The sequence below is a fragment of the Rhinichthys klamathensis genome, unplaced genomic scaffold, assembly GCF_029890125.1.
Source record: "Rhinichthys klamathensis goyatoka isolate OS25496 unplaced genomic scaffold, OSU_Roscu_1.1 h1tg000181l_1, whole genome shotgun sequence".
In the NCBI taxonomy this organism is placed as follows: Eukaryota; Metazoa; Chordata; class Actinopteri; order Cypriniformes; family Leuciscidae; genus Rhinichthys; species Rhinichthys klamathensis.
Window position 1 is genome coordinate 1,336,761 of NW_026606709.1, and position 22,972 is coordinate 1,359,732.

Below are 22,972 nucleotides of genomic sequence, written 5' to 3' on the forward strand. Positions count from 1 at the left end.
TCATTTCTGAGCCTTATATGAAAGTGGTCCACATGACTCATGCACTATTTCACATAATTACACCAAGTCTTCTGAAGCCAAAATGTAAGTCATTATTCATTTAATAGCTCTGTTCATTCGAGTGGAACGAATCACTCTTTTGAGCCGTATCTTTTCTTTGAAAGAGTTTATTTGGTTCACAAAACTGATCTGAAAGATCCGTTCACAATTGTTTCACTTTAAGAACATTTCAAGACCTTGCTGCATCTTGATCATAACTGGCTTTGGTTCTGGCCATAAAACCCAACGCTACTCTCTAATATCAATCTCCCATTGCATTTAATCTTCTCACAGTGAAGACTCTTAACTCAGGGTTCCTGTAAGCATCCGCCCAGGCTAGTGGCCTGACCCCTCTGCGATTGGTCCAGACATCTCTTATGACCCGCTGTCAGTGGCAGCAGTGTTCAATGTGGCTCTCCTCATAAACAGTGCCACTAGGAGCAAAACAAATTAGTCTTGCATGTGAGAGCAATTGGAGAGATTGTTGATTTGCAGGCAGGGCCAAGACAAACAGCAGGGACGTAAACAACCATTCCTGAAGATGACCGACCCTGGTGTCGTTCGGAAGTGGGGCATGTGATCGGCTAACATCATTAGGGGCACAGGACGTGTTTGTGAGACGCACTGTATGCCGTCAGTGAATAACCCGTGGAAGCTGGGGCCTTGTTTTCGGACACACCCGAACCCTCGGAACCTTTACGCACATATTAACACGGCACGTTACACAAACAGTACTCACATTCACAGATGCTTAGTCTCATGCACAATTAAACTGCATGATGAATCCACTTCAAATTTATAAGCAAAGGACTGACAAACTGCCAACATTAAAAACATCTGTTGCACAGCCTTAGATTCAGGCAGTTATAAAAGCATGTAGGATGGAGATATCAATTTGTTTTGGGTACAAATGAGCACAAACCACAGTAGCACTTTACTAGGGTGTGAATCCCTAAATAAAGATTGAACCCCCAAGTATTTTTGATCAATTCAAAAATACTTTTTTTGTAGTCTTTTTCATTTCTAATTTACATTAATTCACAAAAGTTTGATAACAAACAGATGACCTTTAAAACGTACAGATTTTGCGTTCAGTTGATCTAAAGTGACAGTAAAGACATTTATAATGTTACAAGATTTCTGTTCCAAAAATGTTTCTCTTTTGAACTTTCTATTCATCAAAAAAAATCCTGAAAAAATGTTTCATGGTAGCAAAAAAAAAAAAAAAAAAAAAAAAAAACTGTTTTTAACATTGATAATAATAAGAAATGTTTCTTGAGCAGAAATTATTTCTGAAGGATCATGTGACACTGAAACCTGGAGTAATGATGCTGGAAATTCAGCTTTGCATCACAGGAATAAATGACAATTTAAAATGTGAAAAAACAGTTATTTTAAAGGTGCATTGCGCAACTTTTCATGTTAAAAATACCTGTTTTTCTATCCTATACATGCTTAAAGAACTGCCTGATGGGCTGAATGAGCCCTTCTCTGCGCACTGAGATTGCCTCTATAATCCTGTACAGTAAAATATATAAGAGGGATTCGGGCTCGAATTTGAGACTGGGCGTGACGTCATGCGCATTCACGCTCACCAGGCTATGTCTCGCAGGTTTGTGTATTCGCCGGCGCCGCCATTCTCCGCATCAGCGAAGACAACTCGTGCGTCAAAGGTAGAAGATGGATTCAAAGAGACCGGCTTGTAGTCCATTCAAAACCCCAACGCAAACTCCACGTAAAGTAAAGAAAATAAACATTTTGTCTAGTGCCACCAAAAGGTCCAAATTGGAGTCAGACAGGCGTCGGAGTAAGATGAGAGTCAACCTCGGGAAGGCATTCAACAAATGGAGAGATCTCCGGTCTGCTCTTGGTCTCAAACGGGGTCCTCAGTTGGCTTTTTTCTTGATAAAACGGTAAGATATAGCCCAGTCTCTAATGTTTGATACGGCCAATCTATGTATGACAACAAATGACGATGCGTAAAATGTGTAATGCTTTAGCGTAAGCTAGATACATGTACAATCAGAATTGGTTTTACTACCATTGTTAGTGAACAGTTTCATAAACTAGGAATTGTGTTCGGAAGAATAGTACATGAAACATAAAACATATCCAATAAAAGATGCTAACTATATTTTTGTGTATGGCCTACCGGTAACGTTAGCCTTGTGTCCATTGCTAACATGCTAAGGTGTTCATGTCATTGACCAACAAGGAAGAACGCCGTTGCATTGGCTATATTGTCTTTTTCGGTAAAAATAGTAAATTGTTCCCGTGAATGGTCCATGAGCGTGCAAAACTCTGGTTGCAGTTTCACTTGTCGCCAGAGGGGGCGTAGTTCTGCAAAAACTCAGAGACTTCCGTTTTGCACCTTTAAATCAGAATATTTTACTACATTTTCAATCATATAAATTCAGCCTATATGTAGTCTAATAAGTAATCAGTTAATGTCCTGTAGGTAAATACTGTAATAATGGTATGGCAAGTAGGTTCAGACATTGTGTCCTAAGCAAATTCCACTGGCCTTGCTCTGATAAATTTTCCATTTCTTCTTATAGGAATATATTTTTGAATAAAATCGTCTGAGTAACAACTACGGTGTTTTTTGACTATGCAGCACAAACTAACATAGATACATATCAATAAAGAACAAGATCTACTGTAAACTGCTGAGTACAGGCTGCTCCTACAGTTAGTCCTTTCACTGAAGCTCACTGCTGCTGCATTCTGTGGACCCCATGTGGATCATCTATAGGTGTGTTTTTCTGACTCTTAAAGGAAAAGGAGCTGTACAGCATGTGCTGGCTTATTTCCATGGCGACCACACACCTCATGCACCATCCTTGATGACTTATTTAAGCGGGCATTCTCATGAATACAGAACACAAACTTGCAAACAGATTGAAAATTGTTCAACAAGAGATAATATATTAAAGATACACTCAGCTCTGAATATAAAAATATGGGAGAAGAACACTAGTTAAAATTCTTAGTATTTTTCTAATTAAATGTTAGTGAAAAGTTGAATAGAAAATGTAATTTCTTACTCATTGTCACACTTTAGTTTAGGGTCCAATTCTCACTATTGACTAACTATTAACTATGGCTTTTGCCTCAAACTCCTAATTACTGCTTATTAATAGTTAGTAAGGTAGTCGTTAAGTTTAGGTATTTGGTAGGATTAAGGCAGGGGCATTGACCCTTTTTACTCGGGCACGAGCCTTCCACATTTCGCTTTGGTATCCTCGACTTGCATTCCGACGATACGACATTGCAGCTAAAAAGAGGTATCGCTGTGTTAATGAATAGTGTGCGAATCCCGTTCTCTTACGAGAGTATCTCTCGTACTGCGTAATAGCTTTACGCTAGGGGAAAAACTCTTTTCCGCGAGATATTGAAGCCAAAAATTATCCTTAATTTTTTATTAATGTAAAACGCTTTGCAGCAGCAAGCAGACATAGGCGAAACAGCTCGTGCGCCTATTGGTTGCTCTGCACCAAATGCAGCAGCCTATCGAGAGAGACTCTGCGTGACGTAATGACCAATGGGGGCAATTCGCGCCCATATCGTCACGTCCCGCCAGAAGGGGCGTGGTCTCACCCTATAAATATGCTCGTTAGGCTGATACAAGCTGATTTTTACCTCTTCAGCGAAGCACACGCATCGCTGGATCCGGAGTGAGAAGCCGCGCCGTCGAAGCAAGCCTTTCAGCGGGACGAGCTCTGGAGTCGCTGGCCTCGCCGCCTTCAACTGCCGTACCTGCTGCGCTTTCCGGCGTTCTATATCCTTTTATACTCTGTGTGTATTTACTCTGTTGAGAGTGTTTGCTCGCTTACTTGACGCGACTCACACTTCTCTCACAAAAGAGCTGCGTCTTTTTAAAGATGCCTTCCTGTGGCTCGTGCCGCGCCCCGCTCAGCGATGGAGACCGGCACGTCATCTGTGTTTCCTGCCTGGGTGAGGATCACGCGGCTCTCGCGCTCGCTGACGGCGGATGCCCTCATTGCGAGTTTTTGCCCATGGTGACTCTGAGGACTCGCCTGGCATCATTCTCCGAGCCTTCACCGCAGCCCGCCGTGGTGCCGCGCCGCAAGAAGCGCCGCGCCCAGCGCGCTCCCGAGCTTTCTCCAGCCCGCCAAAGCTCGCCGGTTCGCCCGCCAGCTTCGCCGGCTTCGCTCGAGTCGCTCACTGACGGACAACGGCCGCCGCCTGCCGCCGCGTCCATCCACGAGTTTGACGAACCCACCGAGGCGTGTTCTCTTCTGGCATCCGATAGTGAGGATTGGGCGAGCTCCGTGGATCTCCCCTCCGCTAGCGTTTCCCGCCAGACCACTGGTAAGAGAGCCGGCATTGAGACTGAGCTGATGCGTCTGCTCTCTCAGGCCGTGGGAAGCATCGGCCTCGATTGGGAAGCGCCCGCGCAACCGCCGCGCAACAGGCGAGCTCTGTGGACCTCCGCCTTCTGTCCGCGAGTCGTCAAGGAAACGGGCCAGCATCAAGACCGCGAGCCCTAAAAACCGCGGCTAGCTTTCTTTACGTTATAAGAAATCTACCCCGCCCCCCATGGGCGTGCGTCACCGGCAAATGAGAAAAGAGTGTGTTTTAGTCCCCGCCGAGGCCGGACTAATCTCCATTTCTCAAACATTTCTCAGCTCCTAGTTTGAGCGGCTGAAAATGTCATTATTGCAGCAATGAGCCTGTTGTATAACACGCACACCTGCATACAAACGCCGACACACACAAAACTGTGATGACGCTCTCTTATCTGCTTGCGCTAGTGTAGTTCTCCCTGTGGCCCAGTGGCAGAACCTGAAGCTTTCACGCAAGAGACCCGTGTTCGATCCCGGCTCTCGCAGCAGATAAAAATTTAGTCTCGCCGCGGCCAGACTTCCACCGAAACTTTTCGCTCGTTCAGTTCCAGAAAATGCGACTGTTCCAGTGTATTTTGCAGTAAACAAGCTGGTACCACGGCCCGCTTGCCTGCACATAAAGGCCGTTTCCATGGCGACCCAGAAAAATCATGTAATCATTGTATTTCTGGTTTTCCGGCCACAGCCGATGGTGTTATAAGTGTAATAAAATGCTCACAGCCCAGTGTTCATTTCTACACACAAACACAGCCCGCCACGGTACAGGGCTCGCACAAATGAAATCGACGCATGTCAATTGTGCATTAAATGTAGTGAATGTGCCCACAACCCAGTGCCCACAAACACTACCACGGTTTCTGTAAAACGAAACCAACACAAGTCTTCCTAGCCTCCTAGGAAATCGACGGTATTTCAGTCTCGCCGTGGCCAGACTTCCACTGAAATTTTCGCTCGTTCAGTTCCAGAAAATGTGACTGTTCCAGTGTATTTTGCAGTAAGCAAGCCAGTACCATGCCCGCTTGCCTGCACACAAATGCTGTTCCCACGGCGACCCAGATAAATCACATAAATGGTGTATTTTCTGGTATTCCGGCCACAGCCGATGGTGTTATGAGTGTATTGAAAATGCCTACAACCCAGGGCTCATTTCTACACACAAACACAGCCCGCAAAAATGCTGGGCTCGCACAAACAATCCGGCCACGGCCGATGGTGTTATGAGTGTTGTAAGAATGCCCACCCAGTGCCCATTCCCACACCCAGACACAGCCCGCCACGGTGCAGGGCTAGCACAAATAAAATCGACTCAGGTCGATTGTGCAAACAATGTAGTAAACGCGCCCATGTCACCATGCCCGCTCACACTACATGCTGCGTGTCCCTTGGTTTCTGTAAAAACGAAACCAACACACATTCAGTCGGCCATGACCGACAATGTTTTCAGTGTAATAAATGTGCCCGCAGCCCCGCGCCCACATTTTCTCACAGACACGCCGATTCCTACGGGATCTCCCCCGCTCGCTTTTTCTGCACAATCTGCCATAAAAAAGCTGAGCGCGGCCAGGCCGCCCGCTGTGATCAGCGCGCCCCCCGCCTCGAACGCTGTAAACACGGTGTTGTGTTCCCAGTATGCCCGGGCTCTCGAGCTGCCGTTTTGTTGCGGCCGGAGCCCGGATTTCATTCTGCCTCTAGCTATTCACGCAGATGCGTGGTCAAAGCTTCCCGGGGTATCAGAATGGGTGCTGAACACTATAAAGAGAGGCTATTCGCTACAATTCGCTCAACGCCCGCGCCGTTATACGGCGCGTGTCGAAACTACGGTGAAAAACGAAGTGTCTCATCTACTTCGTGCCGAGATAGCGAAACTACTGAGCAAAGGGGCTATAGAACCTTTATCTCAGGCTCAGAGCGAAGGGGGCCTATACAGCAGATATTTTCTGGTACCGTAAAAGGATGGGGGTCTCAGACCCATTTTAGATCTACGACAGCTGAACAGAGTGCTTGTGAAACGCCAGTTCAGAATGCTTACGACCAGGAAAATCCTCGCGCAAGTGCGCCACGGGGACTGGTTTATGTCGATAGATCTGAAAGACGCCTATTTCTAAATACAAATAGCGTCCCATCACAGGCGATTCTTGAGATTCGCCTTCGAGGGCCAGGCATATCAATACACAGTCCTGCCGTTCGGCCTGTCCCTAGCACCTCGTACATTCACGAAGTGCATGGACGCGGCGCTCGCACCCCTGAGACTTCAGGGCATGCGAGTCCTGAACTACTTGGACGATTGGCTGATTCTAGCTCGATCACGATCGGAGCTCATAGAACACAGGGCCGCATTACTCGAGCACCTCGAGGAGCTGGGCCTCACAGTCAATTGGGCGAAGAGCTCACTGTCTCCCAGTCAGAAAATTTCCTTTCTGGGAACCGTGTTGGACTCGCTGTCCATGAGAGCACGCCTGTCACCAGAGCGCGGGCTAAATATTCAGCGCGGCGCGAAATCCTTCCGCCACGGCGCGATAGTTACGCTCAAAAGGTTTCAGAAAATGCTGGGGCTGATGGCCTCAGCAGCCTCTGTACTCCAGTTGGGCTTGCTCCGCATGCGCCCACTGCAGATGTGGCTGAAAGCGCGGGTTCCACCCAGGGCATGGACAGCGGGTCTGTTTCGCCTCAGGGTCGACCTTCAGTGTGTTTCAGCTCTGGAACCTTGGAAAATAACCGACTGGTATCAGTCAGGTGTGAGTCTGGGGACCGCTTCGAGTGTGAAGGTGGTGTCTACGGACGCCTCCACCTCGGGGTGGGGAGCGCTGCTCGAGGGCAGACCGCTAGCTGGCCTGTGGTCAGAACGGGAAAAGCTCCTTCACATAAACTGCTTGGAGATGATAGCAGTCGACAAAGCGCTACGGCTCACGAAACCTTCACAGGCTGACGGAACGCCTCCTGGTCTGGGCTCAGCACAACCTGCTCTCACTGAGAGCAGCGCACGTGCCTGGTCACCTGAATGTGGGACCAGACAGACTGTCCAGGAACAATGTTCCAGCAGGGGAATGGTCGTTGCACCCGCAGACGGTCCAGCTGCTGTGGAAAACGTTCGGCAGAGCACAGGTGGACCTATTCGCGTCCCACGAAAACGCTCATTGCCCGGAGTTTTTCTCGAAAAGCAAGGACGCGCTGGCTCATGTTTGGCCCCGCTGCCCCCTATATGCTTTTCCTCCTGTCTCGCTCCTGCCTCAGGTGTTGGAACGAATCAGGGAGAACGGATGCCCAGTGCTGCTCGTAGCTCCGCTCTGGACAAACCAGACGTGGTTCCCTGCCCTGATGCAGCTGACCAGCACTGCCCCATGGCCTGTACCATTGAGGAGAGACCTCCTCTCTCAGGCGGAGGGCTCGATTTGGCACCCTCGCCCGGAGTTGTGGTCCCTGCACGCATGGGCCATCAACGGGTACCCGCTAGCCTCCCAGAAGGAGTGTTAAACACGATCACGCAGGCTAGAGCTCCGTCTACCAGGCGGCTCTACTCCTCGAAATGGTCTGTTTCTCTGCATGGTGTCAAGCCCAGAGCTTTTCACCTGTGGAATGCGGGGTTTCGGAAGTACTTTCCTTCCTTCAAGAGCTACTGGATAAGGGCAGGACCCCATCCACGCTCAAAGTATATGTGGCGGCCATAGCAACGTTTGCAAAACCGGTGTCTGGCCAGTCGCTGGGGAAAAACTACTTAGTCGTGCGTTTCCTTAGGGGAGCTCGGAGGCTGAACCCTCCCAGGCCCCCTTCAGTCCCGACGTGGGACCTTTCCACGGTCCTGGAGGCCATGAAAGGCGCCCCGTTCGAGCCAATCCAGCTGGTGGACATGAAACACCTGTCGTTCAAAACAGTGTTTCTCATGGCTCTCGCTTCAGTGAAGCGCATAGGGGACTTGCAGGCGCTTTCAGTAAGCGCGTCGTGTATGGAGTTTGGGCCTAATGACTCGAAGGTCATTCTCAAACCAAAGCACGGGTATATCCCGAAATCCCTCAATACACCGTTCAGGGCCCAGGTAATTTCCCTGTCCGCCCTTCCGGTTCTCAGTGAGGAGGAGGATGCGAGTCTCCTTTGCCCCGTCAGGGCATTGAGAGCTTATGTGTCACGCTCGTCTGTTTTCAGACAGACGGAGCAGCTTTTTGTTTTGTTTGGCGGGCGTTCCAAGGGACTCGCCGCCTCAAAACAGAGCCTATCCAGATGGATAGTGGATGCCATTGCGCTCGCTTACTCTGCAAAGGGCCTACAGTGCCCTTTGGGTGTCAGGGCGCACTCCACGAGAGGCGTGGCCTCTTCGTGGGCATGGTCGAGCGGGGTTTCCCTGCAAGATATCTGTACGGCCGCGGGCTGGGCCTCGCCGTCTACATTTATAAAATACTATAACCTGGAGGTACCCGCCTTACAAGCTAAGCTTTTGGCGGTCTAAAATTCAGTGCTATCTGCCCCGCTGTGCGGCCCAGATGCTGAGTTTACTGCAGCCCCATGAGTGTTGACACACGTATGGCCACCCAGATCAGGCTGAAAGCTTTCACCCTGGCTGCGCGTTTTATTGTCATATGATAGCCCCGCTGGGTGCTTTTTTATAGGGAATGATGCTTCCAGCCTCTCTTCCTCCACTCTATGTGAGTTTATGGTGATTATGCACTACATGAGCCCTGGGCTTCGGCCCTCGGGACTTTGGTGTTGGATCCCTGTACGCACGGCGTGTTGCATTGTGTTCCCCTAGCGTAAAGCTATTACGCAGTACGAGAGATACTCTCGTAAGAGAACGTACTCGGTTACTAACGTAACCTCGGTTCTCTCTAGAGAGGGAACGAGTACTGCGTATCTTGCCGTGCTTGGAATACGCTCTGGTTCGCTTCAGCGATAAAAACCAGCTTGTATCAGCCTAACGAGCATATTTATAGGGTGAGACCACGCCCCTTCTGGCGGGACGTGACGATATGGGCGCGAATTGCCCCCATTGGTCATTACGTCACGCAGAGTCTCTCTCGATAGGCTGCTGCATTTGCTGCAGAGCAACCAATAGGCGCGCGAGCTGTTTCGCCTATGTCTGCTTGCTGCTGCAAAGCGTTTTACATTAATAAAAAATTAAGGATAATTTTTGGCTTCAATATCTCGCGGAAAAGAGTTTTTCCCCTAGCGTAAAGCTATTACGCAGTACTCGTTCCCTCTCTAGAGAGAACCGAGGCTACGTTAGTAACCGAGTACGTTTTCCAGATCTAATTTAATTGGCACGGATTTGATCGATAACGTTAGCTTGATAACTGCTAAAAGAATGCTTGTTGATCTCTTCTAATTTGGCCAGGGGCACGGGAACTATTTTCACAGGTTTATAAACACAACGCAATATTTATAAAGAAATCAGTCATTTTTAAATCAGTATACCTTCAGTAATGAATTTAACTTTAAATTGTAAGTGTGCTACAAACCTTTCCTCTTATTAAATTGTTTTAATTCTACATTGTTTTCTTTCTCGAAACGGGATAGTATGGTTTGAATCCTCTTGGATCTGGATTGACGCACACCAGGGTCTGAAATTAATGGGGGCTTGTCGCAAAAAATGGCATCAAAATGAACAAAAATGTCCCCAAAATTCAAGTTATAAGGGCAAAAAATGCCCCAATAATCAGTTCCTGGTTTTTACATTTATAATGATAGTTAAACAACAGCAGGAGTGCTGATATATCCCTGAATTTATTGCAAATGTGATATTGAGATTATAGAAAAGTTCAACAAACAATTAGTATTTATTAAGTAACTTATATTTTAGACACAGTAGTCTGTTTTTGTTCCTTCAACGAAAATAGTTCCAAAAGCCACATCACGTTGCGCGTCTTCGAGCACCATGTTTCGTTCCTGAATGAATCAACGTTTCTGAATGAATTGATTTGAATGATTCAATGACTACTGGTGGGTTTCCGCTGTAAGCTAGACATTTTTTACATTTATTTTATTTTATTCCTTTTAGTTTATTTAAATGAATTTAGATCAAGTATCAAATAAAATGTAAACTTGCACTGATTAAGATAATGTTGTTAATAATTGTTTATAGTGAGAATAGTTTATAGTGAAAATTGGACCCTAAACTAAAGTGTTACCAAAGTTTCTTTATTCTACATTTTTCTAAAACAGTTTAGCTTATTTCCAAATTTTGAATTCCAGACTTTCAATATGGTCTCAATCTTAAATGTCCCCAACTGTAGGTCCCAGTACAGAAGTTAAAAGTGTTGCGAACACGTTCCATATAGATTTTAAATGCCAACTGTAGCAGCAGAAACGCTGCATCCTGCTTTATTTCATTTTAAGAACTGTGAGAACAGGTCTGCTGGCATATGGCATTGGCGAGACCCTGGGGTTAAACGTGTGTGTGTGTCTGTGTAGGCTTTGGTCTAAGAGCTCTGAATGCTCTGGTGGGATTTGTGTGTGGGCTGAAACAGTCGTATTTCATTGCAGTCATCAGGGAGACCTGCTAGCACGGACCTAGTGTATGAGCGGCGTTTTAGAGCATCTACGTGTCCCACCCCCAGTCCAGTGGTGTGTGTGTGTGTGTGCATCTGCATGTGTGTGAGGGGTTTAACCGTGTGAGGTTGGTAATCTGAAAAGCTGCTTTGCCTCCGGGCGGTAGTGTGAAACTTGGCTGGAGAGAGATACAGGCAGGATGAGAGAGAGAGAGAGAGAGAGAGAGAGAGAGAGAGAGAGAGAGAGAGAGAGAGAGAGAGAGAGAGAGAGAGAGAGAGAGAGAGGCATGGGCTGTTATGTAACAGGGCTTTTCTTTCCTTTGTCAACAAACAGGAGAAACCTGTACACACACACACAAAGTTAGTCACCAAATACTGGCATGAGAGAGTTTACTTCAAGGGCACGCCTGACTCGTGAGACGTGAGGTATTACTCTATACAAACACTCCAGAACAGGCCGCGGTTAATGTTTTGTAACAAGAGCTGGACACAAAGTCTTGGAAAAGAGGGAAAAGTATGCGCTAAAGAATATAACTGGCCTGGATGTCTTAAAGAGGGGTTTTTACATGTACCCCGAGCCACGAACACTCACACATTTATCAATTTCTGCAAAAACATGAACCCTGTGTGGTCCCTCTATTACCGCCTTTTCCATGGAAATGGTCCTGCTGCTCGTGCTCGAGTTCGTCCAGAGGGATTTATGAACAGGCCTGCGTTTTCATTGACGTAACTGACTGTTAGAACACAACCTGCCAGTGCAACATAGTACAGTACATCTATCTTTGTTTTGAGAACTTGCTTGTTTGAACACCAAAAGTGCAACTCTTATTCAGAGCTGAGTCTGCAAAGCGTCAAGATAGACGGCGTTGATAGTGTTGCCAGAAAAACATAAATCTGAGTCCAAGGACATTAACAGCTCTGAGTTGAACGTCACGGGTTGTCATCTCAAAACTATGGTAATTATGACATAGCGTGAATGAAACATAAGCTTGTTGTTATGGTTCAGGAGGAACTGTAAAAGCTGTTTGTTTGAAACACTCTGTGACTGTGTGTCTACAAATCTGCACAGCCTCATGGAACACGCTAATGGTGTGTGATGTCTGCGTGAGCGAAGGTATGGAAATATATGTTGACAAGCAGGTTGGACATCCTATCTTTGCATTCGGACCAAATGTAATGATTGGATAAAATGTCTTTGGCCCTAATACTTCCAAAGAAGATATACAGAACTGTATTTAATACTTAGACGACTTCTAATATTGATTGCTATCAAAAAAGTGTTTATGAAAAACATTGCCTATCCTAGCTTTAATTATCATTGTGAGGGGAGTGTAAGTTAACGTTTTTTATAACGTGTACGAGGGCACTTGAAAAAAATAAATAAACACTGAAATATTCCATCAAAAAAGAACTTTCGCTTTTGATTTCATGGGGACTTTAATTCATCACAGAAACCATGCCCTCTCTCTGGAACCACAAGTCTGAATGCAACTACACACAATCATTCTATAGTGTCAAAAACAGTATAGATACACTGCGATTTGAAGCTTTGTTGTCAGCCTTCTCTGCTTTGACCGTTTGGCCATTACCACATATCTAAAACAACAGCAGAAAACAACAGCACCTGCTTGACATTTTGAACATTGTGTGCTGCCACATGCTCACGTTCACGTTCACCTCACCACGTTGACAAGTGATCATTTGAGAGAGAGAGAGAGAGAGAGAGAGAGAGAGAGAGAGAGCAAGAAAGGCCAATTATATGTTCATGAGTCATGACCTGCTGCTCAGCAACCAAATCACTAAGTCATTGGTGAGAGTGATAGAAAGAGATAAAAAGAGAATGGTTTCTAGCTAATACAAGCAAAATTCAACCAAAAAAGAAAGACTTAAAGAAAAACACTGAGATAAACAAGTGGTAAATGAAGGGAGAGACAGGGGGAGTGAGCAAGAGCGAGAACATGATGAGCCACGTGAGTTTGGCTCAGACACTGCAGGCCGGTTACGTAAACACCCCCCACTCTGTCGCCTCATGGACTCAGCAGACACCGCACCTCTCCAATCCCTCCGCCTGCTGCTGCGCCACGCTTTTTCTCTTCCCTCACATGGCTTCTCACATGCTCGCTCCCTCCCTTCTTCTTTCCCCTCGCTCACCCTCCTACTCTCTCTCTCCCCGGGGAGCCGGCGGTCTGTGCCGAGCAGGCCTGCGTGAAACTGCAGCACCACTCTCAGGGCGGGAAGAACACGGCAAAACAGCACAACCGCCTGTGGAGAACGAGCGCTCCAAAATAAACAAACACATACTGACGTGGAATTATGCACACTATCGTTTTTGTGCTGGAGAGATGGAACAAACATGAGTTGCTTGTCACAAGTTTTGAGTTGAGCTGGTTGACGGCACTATTGTGTTCTGTAGAGCTGCTTTATGGCGACGAAAAAGTTTCATAATTGACACATTTTTGCAACATCAACTACTGAACTGGGCTGTTTCACAAAAGCATTGTGAGCCCAAGTTAAATGTGAAGACCATTGCTCACCAATGTTCTCTTAGCTTACAATACTTTTGGGAAATGCGGCCTAGAACTGAGGCAACATTGAACTAACTCTAGCTGAATAACGACACTATTGTCTTCTGTAGAGCTGCTTATAGCTGAACTGAACTTGTTTCATAATTAATGAACTTTTCAGTTATTGAACTGAACTGAACCAACACAGAACCGTCTTGAGCTGAATAATGATACTATTGTCTTTTTAAGCTGCTTTCCAGTAGCCTGGTAATACCAGACTCTGCTACTTCACTTTGCTTCGTAGACAGAGTCTGGAATGGCATAATAGAGAAGTGTTTTCTCTCTCGCTAGGGGGCGCTTGTCTGAAGTTTAAAGGTGAACTAAGTAACTTTTTCACCTTAACCGAACAGTTTTAGAGTCAGTGTAATGTTTATATTACTGATTTCGTGTTGAATGGTGGTCGTCTCGCACCCCCCTGGTGCCTGTGAGCCGCAAAACCACCTTGCAACTTTGGGCCGGCGGGCCGGCCTCAGTGATAGGAAGTATCGTGTGATATCAGGTCTCGCGAGGTAACGAATTGCTTTACGGCAAAAAACAGATCTGATCAAATGAGCATAAAACAGAAATAACCCGGCGCCGTATACATGTGGTGCTCGAGGGGCACATACAATACAGACTGCCGACAGTTAAACAGAGCGCGCGCAGCTCTTAAAGGGACCATACCTTATTTCAACTCGTTACAGCGTCCATCCTACTGAACAGGAACCGGTGTACAGGGGGAGGGGATCCGGCCGTGAGTGTGAGCCATCTCTACGTGAGTGCTATTCACGACAGTACAAGTACTCCATAATATACCGGAGTGAACGTGGCTGTAAACGACTTTTGCAGATTATGCGGAGTTAATCTACGCATCCACGGTACAATCAGGGCCTCTAAACTGATATTTGACAGTAGAGAGAAACAAAAACATATTTGCAGCCAACTGTCAAAGTTAGGATTAGTTCTGTTAAACACAGCTCTTTGTTCATCTCGAATCTGTCGGAAATGCTGCAACTTAATTGCAAGATTACAGCATGTCATGGCAATATTTAAGACCTGGAAAAGAAATCTGCTATAAAACAGCTCAAAAAAGGACAACAGTGTCAGTATTCAGCTCAAGCCAGTTCAATGCGGATTTAGTTCAGTTTATGAAACAGTTGAATCAGCTGAAATGTTACATTAAAGACATTCGACAAATAACTGTGATCTCATAATGTTTATGATGCAACAGCAGGGAATAAATCTGCTTTTCCTGTCCTTTATTCTGTCCTCTTCCTGATTTTTCTCTGGCTCTCTCTTTCCCCATGTGCAAGGCTGAAGTCAGCTCTCTGCAGTATTGATTTGTGATGCTGGGTGAATTGGCTACCTGCTCTAACACTTTGAGCGTGTCCTCATGTGCCTTTGCTTATGTAACAGCGCGGGATTCTTTCTCCGCTGAATGCTGATTACTGTCTGGAGCTTTAGGACTCCCAGCATTCACCCTGCCACAGATGCCAACGACACTGCAGAGGCCCGAGAGCTGTGCTTCACTTCACTCGCCGGCATATGCGTGCACACACACTCTCTCGTGCTCTGGGAGGGGTCATCAGGTTCACAGTTCTTGTTTTTGGCACTAGCGCCCTCTTCTGGTGGTTGTTGGTATGGCATCAACAATCCCTAGAGGCATTATGACATCACAGGTGGCAGGTGCATATTTGATGTGTGCTACACAACCCGAGCTGATCCGCTGCTTGTTATTGTTAGTGTTAGGTTGCATTAGAAACCCATTTCTACACTATTAGTCAAAAGTTTTTTTCATTTTTGAAAGAAGTCTATTCTAAATGTCTTTCACGTGTCCTTGCTGAACAAAAGTTTTTATTTTTTATTTTTAAGAACTTTCTTGAGCAGTAAATCAACATATTAGAATGTTTTCTGAAGGATCATATGACACTGAAGACTGCTGAAAATTCAGCTTTGCCATCACATGAATAAACTACATTTTAAAATGTATTAAAATAGAAAACAGTCATTTTTAAATTGTAATAATATTTCCCAATTTTACTGTATTTTTCATCAAATAAATGCCTTGGTGAGCATAAGAGACTTCTTAGACTTCGGCAGTGTGCATTTTATACAATCTGTGAACAAGATGAGTCGTAACTTTGGTTCAAGACTAAGATAACTTATTCATTCATGAAGTAGGCTAAAAGAGGGAATAAAAAAGGCTGAAATTAGGTTATGGAAATGTTCTCATCACACTTACCTTCTCCTCGAGTGTCTCCTTCCTATCCAGCATCTCTCGCAGAGTCTGCAGGATCTTAATGCACAACTTCTCCTCTTTCTCCATCAGTTTCTTGGTGTGTTTGATAAGCCTGCGAGAAAATATAGTATCATATTTAACAATAAATCAGGAATACCAAACTGCCCACCTGACCATCAACTACAAATGTTTATGAATTTAACTGTAATAATACACCTAGCATATTATTCTTCATGTTTAGTGGAGTAATAATGGCTAGGATTCGTAAATTTGGCATGTAATAGCCCCATTAAATAACTAAAAACATCACAAACTGGATTTTATATAATGGTCAGACATTATTTATATGTGCATGGACTGAAAGTACACTACTGTTTAAAAGTTTTGGGTTGGTAAGATTTTGTAATGTTTTTGAAATAAGTCTCTTATTCTCACCAAAGCAGCATTTATTTGATAAAAAATAAAAAATAAAAAATTGTAAGAAAATGTAAATAAATGTAAGAAACTTTTTTATTATTATTATCAATGTTGAAAACAGTTGTGCTGCTTGATAGTTTTGTGGAATTTTTTTTTTTTTTTGTAACAATGTAGAAGTTTTTACTATAATTTTTTAGCAATCTAATGCATCCTTGCTGAAAATAAAATGTTAATATCTTTAAAAGATATGATGAAATCTTACAGACCCCTTAATTTTGAACAGTAGTTTACATAGTGTACATCAATCCACATATTTGGTATCTGTCAATCAATCAAATAAAAAAATCAATTGATTTGCAAGCCAGATTTGAGGAAAAACAATGAACACTTTAGGAGCATATAGGGATGCACCAATATGAAAATTTTGCCCGATACCGATAATTATTTATATTTGAAAGCCGATAATCGATTTATTGGCCAATAAATCTAAATCCAAATTATTATATAATTTTTGAGAGCCTGATTACAAAAACAAAAGTCTCACCATTAAAAACAATGTCCCGCACGCGCACGCACAAATTAGTTTTAAGCCAGTTATTTATATATTTTGTTGTAGTGTGCCAGTAGTAAATATCAGTTTACATTTTCAAACATTCCTTTTGCCATTAATTGTAATAATCTAGTGAGATTTCTGTAAGCACAAAGAGTCTGACAACAGCCGGTGCTCCACACAAAGATCTTATCCAATCTGTCTGTGATTACATGAAGAAACAGAAAAAACGAGAACTGCTGCAACGTCTCCAAGATGCTTGAAGAAACCTACCTGTGACTATCACATCAGGGACTGCATTCAAGTATTTCAATTGTTTGTGCACAACAAATTTCCATAAGTCACGTAATTTCAATGAATATAATGCCCAAAAAAATCAGGAAACAGGAAATATGTTTTATCATGTCTTAGCCGTGTAGACATATATAAGCGCACCTCAAACACAGACCTACTGTGATTTTAGAGGTATATCTTGCTCAGACGCAGATAATTGCTTATATAAGGCACTCAGAACCCCAGGCACATTCACAACAAATACATTTCATAGCTTATATATGATGTTGCTGGTATACCATTCACAGCAGATGCAGGTCTGACACATATATACAAACATAAGAATGTTTTCAATTCTACTTAATACTAGTCTAGTCTAGTCTCCAATACTTAATCCCATTTTTACAGGCAAAACATTCAACAAACAATCAGTTATTTAGGATGTTGCTGATATAATGTTTGGAAATATAGCAGAAATTCTCATGGACCTATAATGTCATACCTATACCTACGGCTATTTTTAACACTGTCACTGGACCCGTTTAATATATTCATTGTGGATGACGCACAGCTTTAATTTGTTTGATGTGGGTGTGTGTCTCACTTCGACATGAAGGCTCCATCCTCACTGCGGAGCTCTGGAAACAGCATCTCTGGGCTGTGCAGCACGTCTACTAATACAGAGAACTCTGCTTGTACCAGTGGACTAAACTGCTCCTCCAGAAATGCAACGACTCCCTGAAACACATAAATCAAATCAAAAGTAGTAATCAATTTAAGACAAAAGCCTCTTTTTTCACATAGACAATACAAGGCTTTTAACACAACTACTATTACTGTTATAATAAGCAGGTTAGCACAGGGGTTTTCAATCTTTTGGATGCCATGGACCCCTAAATATGAAATTACTGTAATGTATTTATTTTACTCAATGTTTTATTTTATTCCATTTACTTGTTTAATCTTATTTTTTATTTTTTTATTTGATAACGATTTACTTTGGGGAACAAATCTAACTATTAACTAGTTGTTTATTAGCACTTAATAATGCCTCATTCTGAGTGACCATATTCTATATCCCTTTTCCCTACCCCACACCTAACCTTGAGCATTATAACAACCACCTTACTAACTGTTAATACGCAGGAAATTAGGAGTTTATTGAGGTAAAAGTCATAGTTAATAGTGAATATGTGTTCCGCAAACTAAAGTGTGACGAGACCCTTATCTCACGAGACAAGACGAGACATGAGATTGGGTTCACAAGAACGAGACGAGATTTTTGCACAATATTTTATAGAAATCCTCAATGACAAAATTCATGACTGGAAAAATAGTCTGCACGTGCATTTTGAAATGTTTTAACTAAATCATCTTGTAATGAATGTCATTTCAGTTCTACTTTATTAATATGAATTATCAAATACATTGAAATACAACAATATACAAGCACTGTAAAAGGTTTTACCACAAACTCAACTGACTGGCTTCTCTCAAGTATGATTTCACAAGAGTCTCTTCAAACCTTACTGTACATGAATTAAGAGCTTGCAGAACTTTTGATTGAGGCTGTGTGCGACCTCCTAATGGAATTTTTCTTAGTCTTATTAGTGTAAACAATAATTAAGTGCAAGTGCAACCATAAACAAAGTAGGTCAACTCTCTCAGTATTCAAAGTGGAAACAGAGACCAAATCAGAGACCAGAGCCACAACTACACCGTCCATAGATAGGTTTGATATTGGGAGACGGGCTATTGTATGCAGTCTAAGGACACCAGGGAGCTCGTGTTTTAATTTCACTTTTAAATTCGTGATCGCGCATACTCCGTAGTGGCGGTGCTGAGCGCGCGAGTTCTACAAGATAAGTGGCCATTCACACAGAACTAGTTTTTGCTTTGTAAAACGCGAGACGCTGGCAGTGGAATGGGGGAATTGAGTTTAACTTGAGCGCCAGTTTTAGAATGCTGCGTCATGCGCGAGATGCTGCAAAAGATGCAAGACGCGAGCGCAATGTTATACATCCGTCTAGCGCGTGTTTACATAGAAAAATAATCGAAAAGTACCGCATTGGAATGGAAAAACGCGTTCTGTGTGAACCGCCCTAAGACATATATCAGATCGACGCTCTGTTGCACAACAAATCCTGTGATTTGTGAAGTGAACTGTGATTCCTGCACTGTCACAGTCTGTGTGCGACTGCAACTCGTGCTGGACGAGCAGAGTAGACATTTACAATAGTTTACAATGGTTTTTATTTTTATAAACAGCAAAACAGTGGAGGCGGTGCTGCGGTGTACAGCGTAATGTAATGTGAATGTAGCTTTATTATAAACGCAAAGCCTAAACTAATTTATTTAAGCCAAAAAAAAAAAAAACTATTGGCATTTGGGAAATGCATTATACAAATACATTTCTCAAATGTGTGTACTTAGAATGTTTTGCGTGCTTGCTCTTTAATTACATTAAGTTGCTTTGGAATATAAATCGCAGCACGTTTCAGATTGTAAAATTATGCCACTTGTATTCGGGTGCATGATTCCGATTGGTCAGTTGCCTTTAGAAAACTACAGATGAGGGTGTTTAACCGGTGACCGGTTTTGATGTGAAGGTGACGTTACCTGTAGTTTCTCAATGATCTTGTAATCATGGGCCCCAAAGGGCTCCTTGCGGGGACGGCCGCGAGCTGACAGCTTCCAGTCCTTCACTGCACGCTGCACCATGCTGGTGTGTGTCTTCAGCGACAGGGCGTTGACTTGACCGTCCAGGTCCACTGGAATGGGGATGGCCCGATTCTTGGCTGGGAAGGGATAGGAGGAGGACAGTGTTTACAAATGTACACATTTCCAGACTACAATACATTTGTAACCTCATTACAAATTAATGAAAAAACCTTTATGCATTATCTGAGGGAAACATATGTTTAAAAATGTTTTTAGATTATTTAAGGCAAGAGTACAATTTTGTGACAATATTTCCACAGATACATTTCTTATTCATACATTATTTATTTATTTTGCAGGTTGCATGCTTTTTGTGAAATTTTAAATTAAAATTAAATGTTATTATCCTCACAAATACTGTACGAAAATGAGTATGTGAAGAAAAGGTTTAGAAATATAGCAAGTGAAATAGTTAGACTTAACTATCCAGAATTAACTACTCAACCCAAGATGAAGTATGCAAAGTAAAATGGGAACAGGATAACCCAAGATTTCTTAACCTAGGGTTTAAAACTAAACTGGCTTAACAACTGTTAGTGTGAAAAGTCTATTTGACGTAATTTATTGACCTTGATTTATGTCATATTTATTTGTTTATGTATTTATCTTCACTAAATCTTTACTAAATTCTCAAAGTTTAATATTTTAAATAGTTTTTCCATAAAATATTAAATCCTATTTTAGCAATTTTGAAATCTAATGAAGGATTGTCAATATTTAAAAACATGTCAAAAAGATTAATTAGTTATGTTGAAGATACCAGGTTTGACCGTACATTAAAAATAGCATTTTACGGGCAAACCAAAAACCCGTCACATGGCGGCCTTATATTTGAGTTAAAAGACACGTGTCTGAAAGAAATGAAACTTACCGACATCATTAAGGGTTTTAATGCAACCCTCAATGTTAGTCTTCTGCAGGGAGTTAAGCCAGGCGCAGTTGTAGAGTCTGCAGGCGGACTGCAGCAGTTTAATGAAAGTTGCTTGATAGGCCTGACGAAGAGATCCAGTATGATTTCCCAGTCAAACAGCATAAGTAACACCACATTAATATGACTGATTCATAGAGGAGAAATGCGTCAGACGAATGAGACATGTTGTGGTCAAACTCATGGATTAAACTTTCTCGCTCTACCTGAAGGTTTGAATTGCTGACAGAGAACTGGGAGCCGAAGAAGCCCTTGACGATGGCCATGATGGTGTCAGTCACGTATTTTTCGAGGTATGTGTCAGCATGCTTCCTGTCTGTGGGGCTGTTAGACACCTACAACAACATCATCACAGTTCAGGATGCTTATCACCCACATAGCAGTCACAAATCAGTCACAGATGATCTAACCAGCTCTTCAACCCAGTATGTAATATATCGTGCCTCACAAATTGCGAGGGAGGGAAAGAGAAAGAGAGAGTTGGTGTCATTTAACCTACCCTGGCCATGTCTACAAGGAAACTGTCGAAGAGTTTCCAAATGTGATTGCTGGTGTAGATCTCCTTCATCTCCACCTCAGTGTCCACATAGCAGTGGTTCACGAAATTTACATATGCTATTTTCACCTGCAAAAGAGGAAAAAACAATGCTCAAAAAGGCTAGCTGATGTCACTTACAAAACAATGGTTTTAAATAGTATTATCATCCATACAAACGTGGTTTTATTATTGGGGGGGGGGGGGGGGGGGGGGGGGGCATGGTTTTCTTTGAAGTATCTTGGCAGTGTTTCCCCTAGGATTTTTTTCCCCTAGGATCATGTCTAATTAATTGAAATCATGTATTATGAATCATTAAACAATACATTTTTTTTTTTAAATATATGAAAAAAAATGTCACACTAATTCTGTGTTGTGTTTTTTCTGGTAATAAAATGAAGACATAAAACACAAATTGTATCATTTATCATCAATTTTAATCATATGAAATTAAATAAACTTTTTGTCAAATAACTTACTGTTAAAATTAAAACATGGATTATTCCTTAAAAATTTCAGTTTTGATGATAATTTATTTGGATTAGTGTTAGTGTATTATTACATTGGGACAAATCTAAATTCTAATGTACAACAGTAATATATTTCTGTCAAGTTAAACCGAACTTTTATTTTGACGGGTTGCCGTGAAGACCTTTTGAGTTCTCTTACGAGAGTATCTCTCGTACTGCGTAATAGCTTACGCTAGGGGAAAACCTCTTTTCCACGAGATATTGAAGCCAAAAATTATCCTTAATTTTTTATTAATGTAAAACGCTTTGCAGCAGCAAGCAGACACAGGCGAGACAGCTCGCGCGCCTATTGGCTGCTCTTGCGGCAAATGCAGCAGCCTATCGAGAGAGACTCTGCGTGACGTAATGACCAATGGGGGCAACTCGCGCCCAAATCGTCACGTCCCGCCAGAAAGGGCGTGGTCTCACTCCATAAATATGCTCGTTAGGCTGGTACAAGCTGATTTTCATCTCTTCAGCGAAGCACACGCATCGCTGGATCCGGAGTGAGAAGCCGCGCCGTCGAAGCAAGCTTTTCAGCGGGACGAGCTCTGGAGTCGCTGGCCTCGCCGCCTTCAACTGCCGTACCTGCTGCGCTTTCCGGCGTTCTATATCCTTTTATATCACTTTGTATCCTTACTCTGCTGAGAGTGTTTGCTCGCTTACTTGACGCGACTCACACTTCTCATCACAAAAGAGCTGCGTCTTTTTAAAGATGCCATCCTGTGGCTCGTGCCGCGCCCCGCTCAGCGACGGAGACCGTCACGTCATCTGTGTGTCCTGCCTGGGTGAGGATCACGCGGCCATCGCGCTCGCTGACGGCGGATGCCCTCATTGCGAGCTTTTGCCTATGGTGACTCTGAGGACTCGCCTGGCATCATTCTCCGAGCCTTCACCACAGCCCGCCCAGCGCGCTCCCGAGCTTTCTCCAGCCCGCCAAAGCTCGCCGGTTCGCCCGCCAGCTTCGCCGGCTTCGCTCGTATGGCTCACTGACGGACAACGGCCGCCACCTGCCGCCGCGTCCGTCCACGAGTTCGACGAACCCACCGAGGCGTGTTCTCTTCTGGCATCTGATAGCGAGGATTGGGCGAGCTCCGTGGACCTCCCCTCCGCTAGCGTTTCCCGCCAAACCACTGGTAAGAGAGCCGGCATTGAGACTGAGCTGATGCGTCTGCTCTCTCAGGCCGTGGAAAGCATCGGCCTCGACTGGGAGGCGCCCGCGCAACCGCCGCGCAACAGGCGAGCTCTATGGACCTCCCCCTTCTGTCCGCGAGTCGTCAGGGAAACGGGCCAGCATCAAGACCGCGAGCCCTAAAACCGCGGCTAGCTTTCTTTACGTTATAAGAAATCTACCCCGCCCCTCATGGGCGTGCGT

The 22,972-nt window shown here is 43.9% G+C and overlaps 1 protein-coding gene across 2 annotated transcripts in view; it reads right to left on the reverse strand.

Annotated features, from left to right (window-relative positions):
* The window catches only part of itpr2 (inositol 1,4,5-trisphosphate receptor, type 2), a 114,782-nt gene that overhangs the window by 48,501 nt on the left and 43,309 nt on the right, over positions 1–22,972 (reverse strand). For both annotated transcript variants that reach the window (XM_056261208.1, XM_056261209.1), the window contains 6 exons: positions 21,053–21,178; positions 20,760–20,888; positions 20,497–20,617; positions 19,524–19,702; positions 17,509–17,642; positions 15,668–15,776 (listed from right to left, as the gene is read on the reverse strand). In XM_056261208.1, coding sequence (XP_056117183.1) covers positions 15,668–15,776; positions 17,509–17,642; positions 19,524–19,702; positions 20,497–20,617; positions 20,760–20,888; positions 21,053–21,178 — 798 coding nt within the window. The remainder of the gene's footprint in view (positions 1–15,667; positions 15,777–17,508; positions 17,643–19,523; positions 19,703–20,496; positions 20,618–20,759; positions 20,889–21,052; positions 21,179–22,972) is intronic.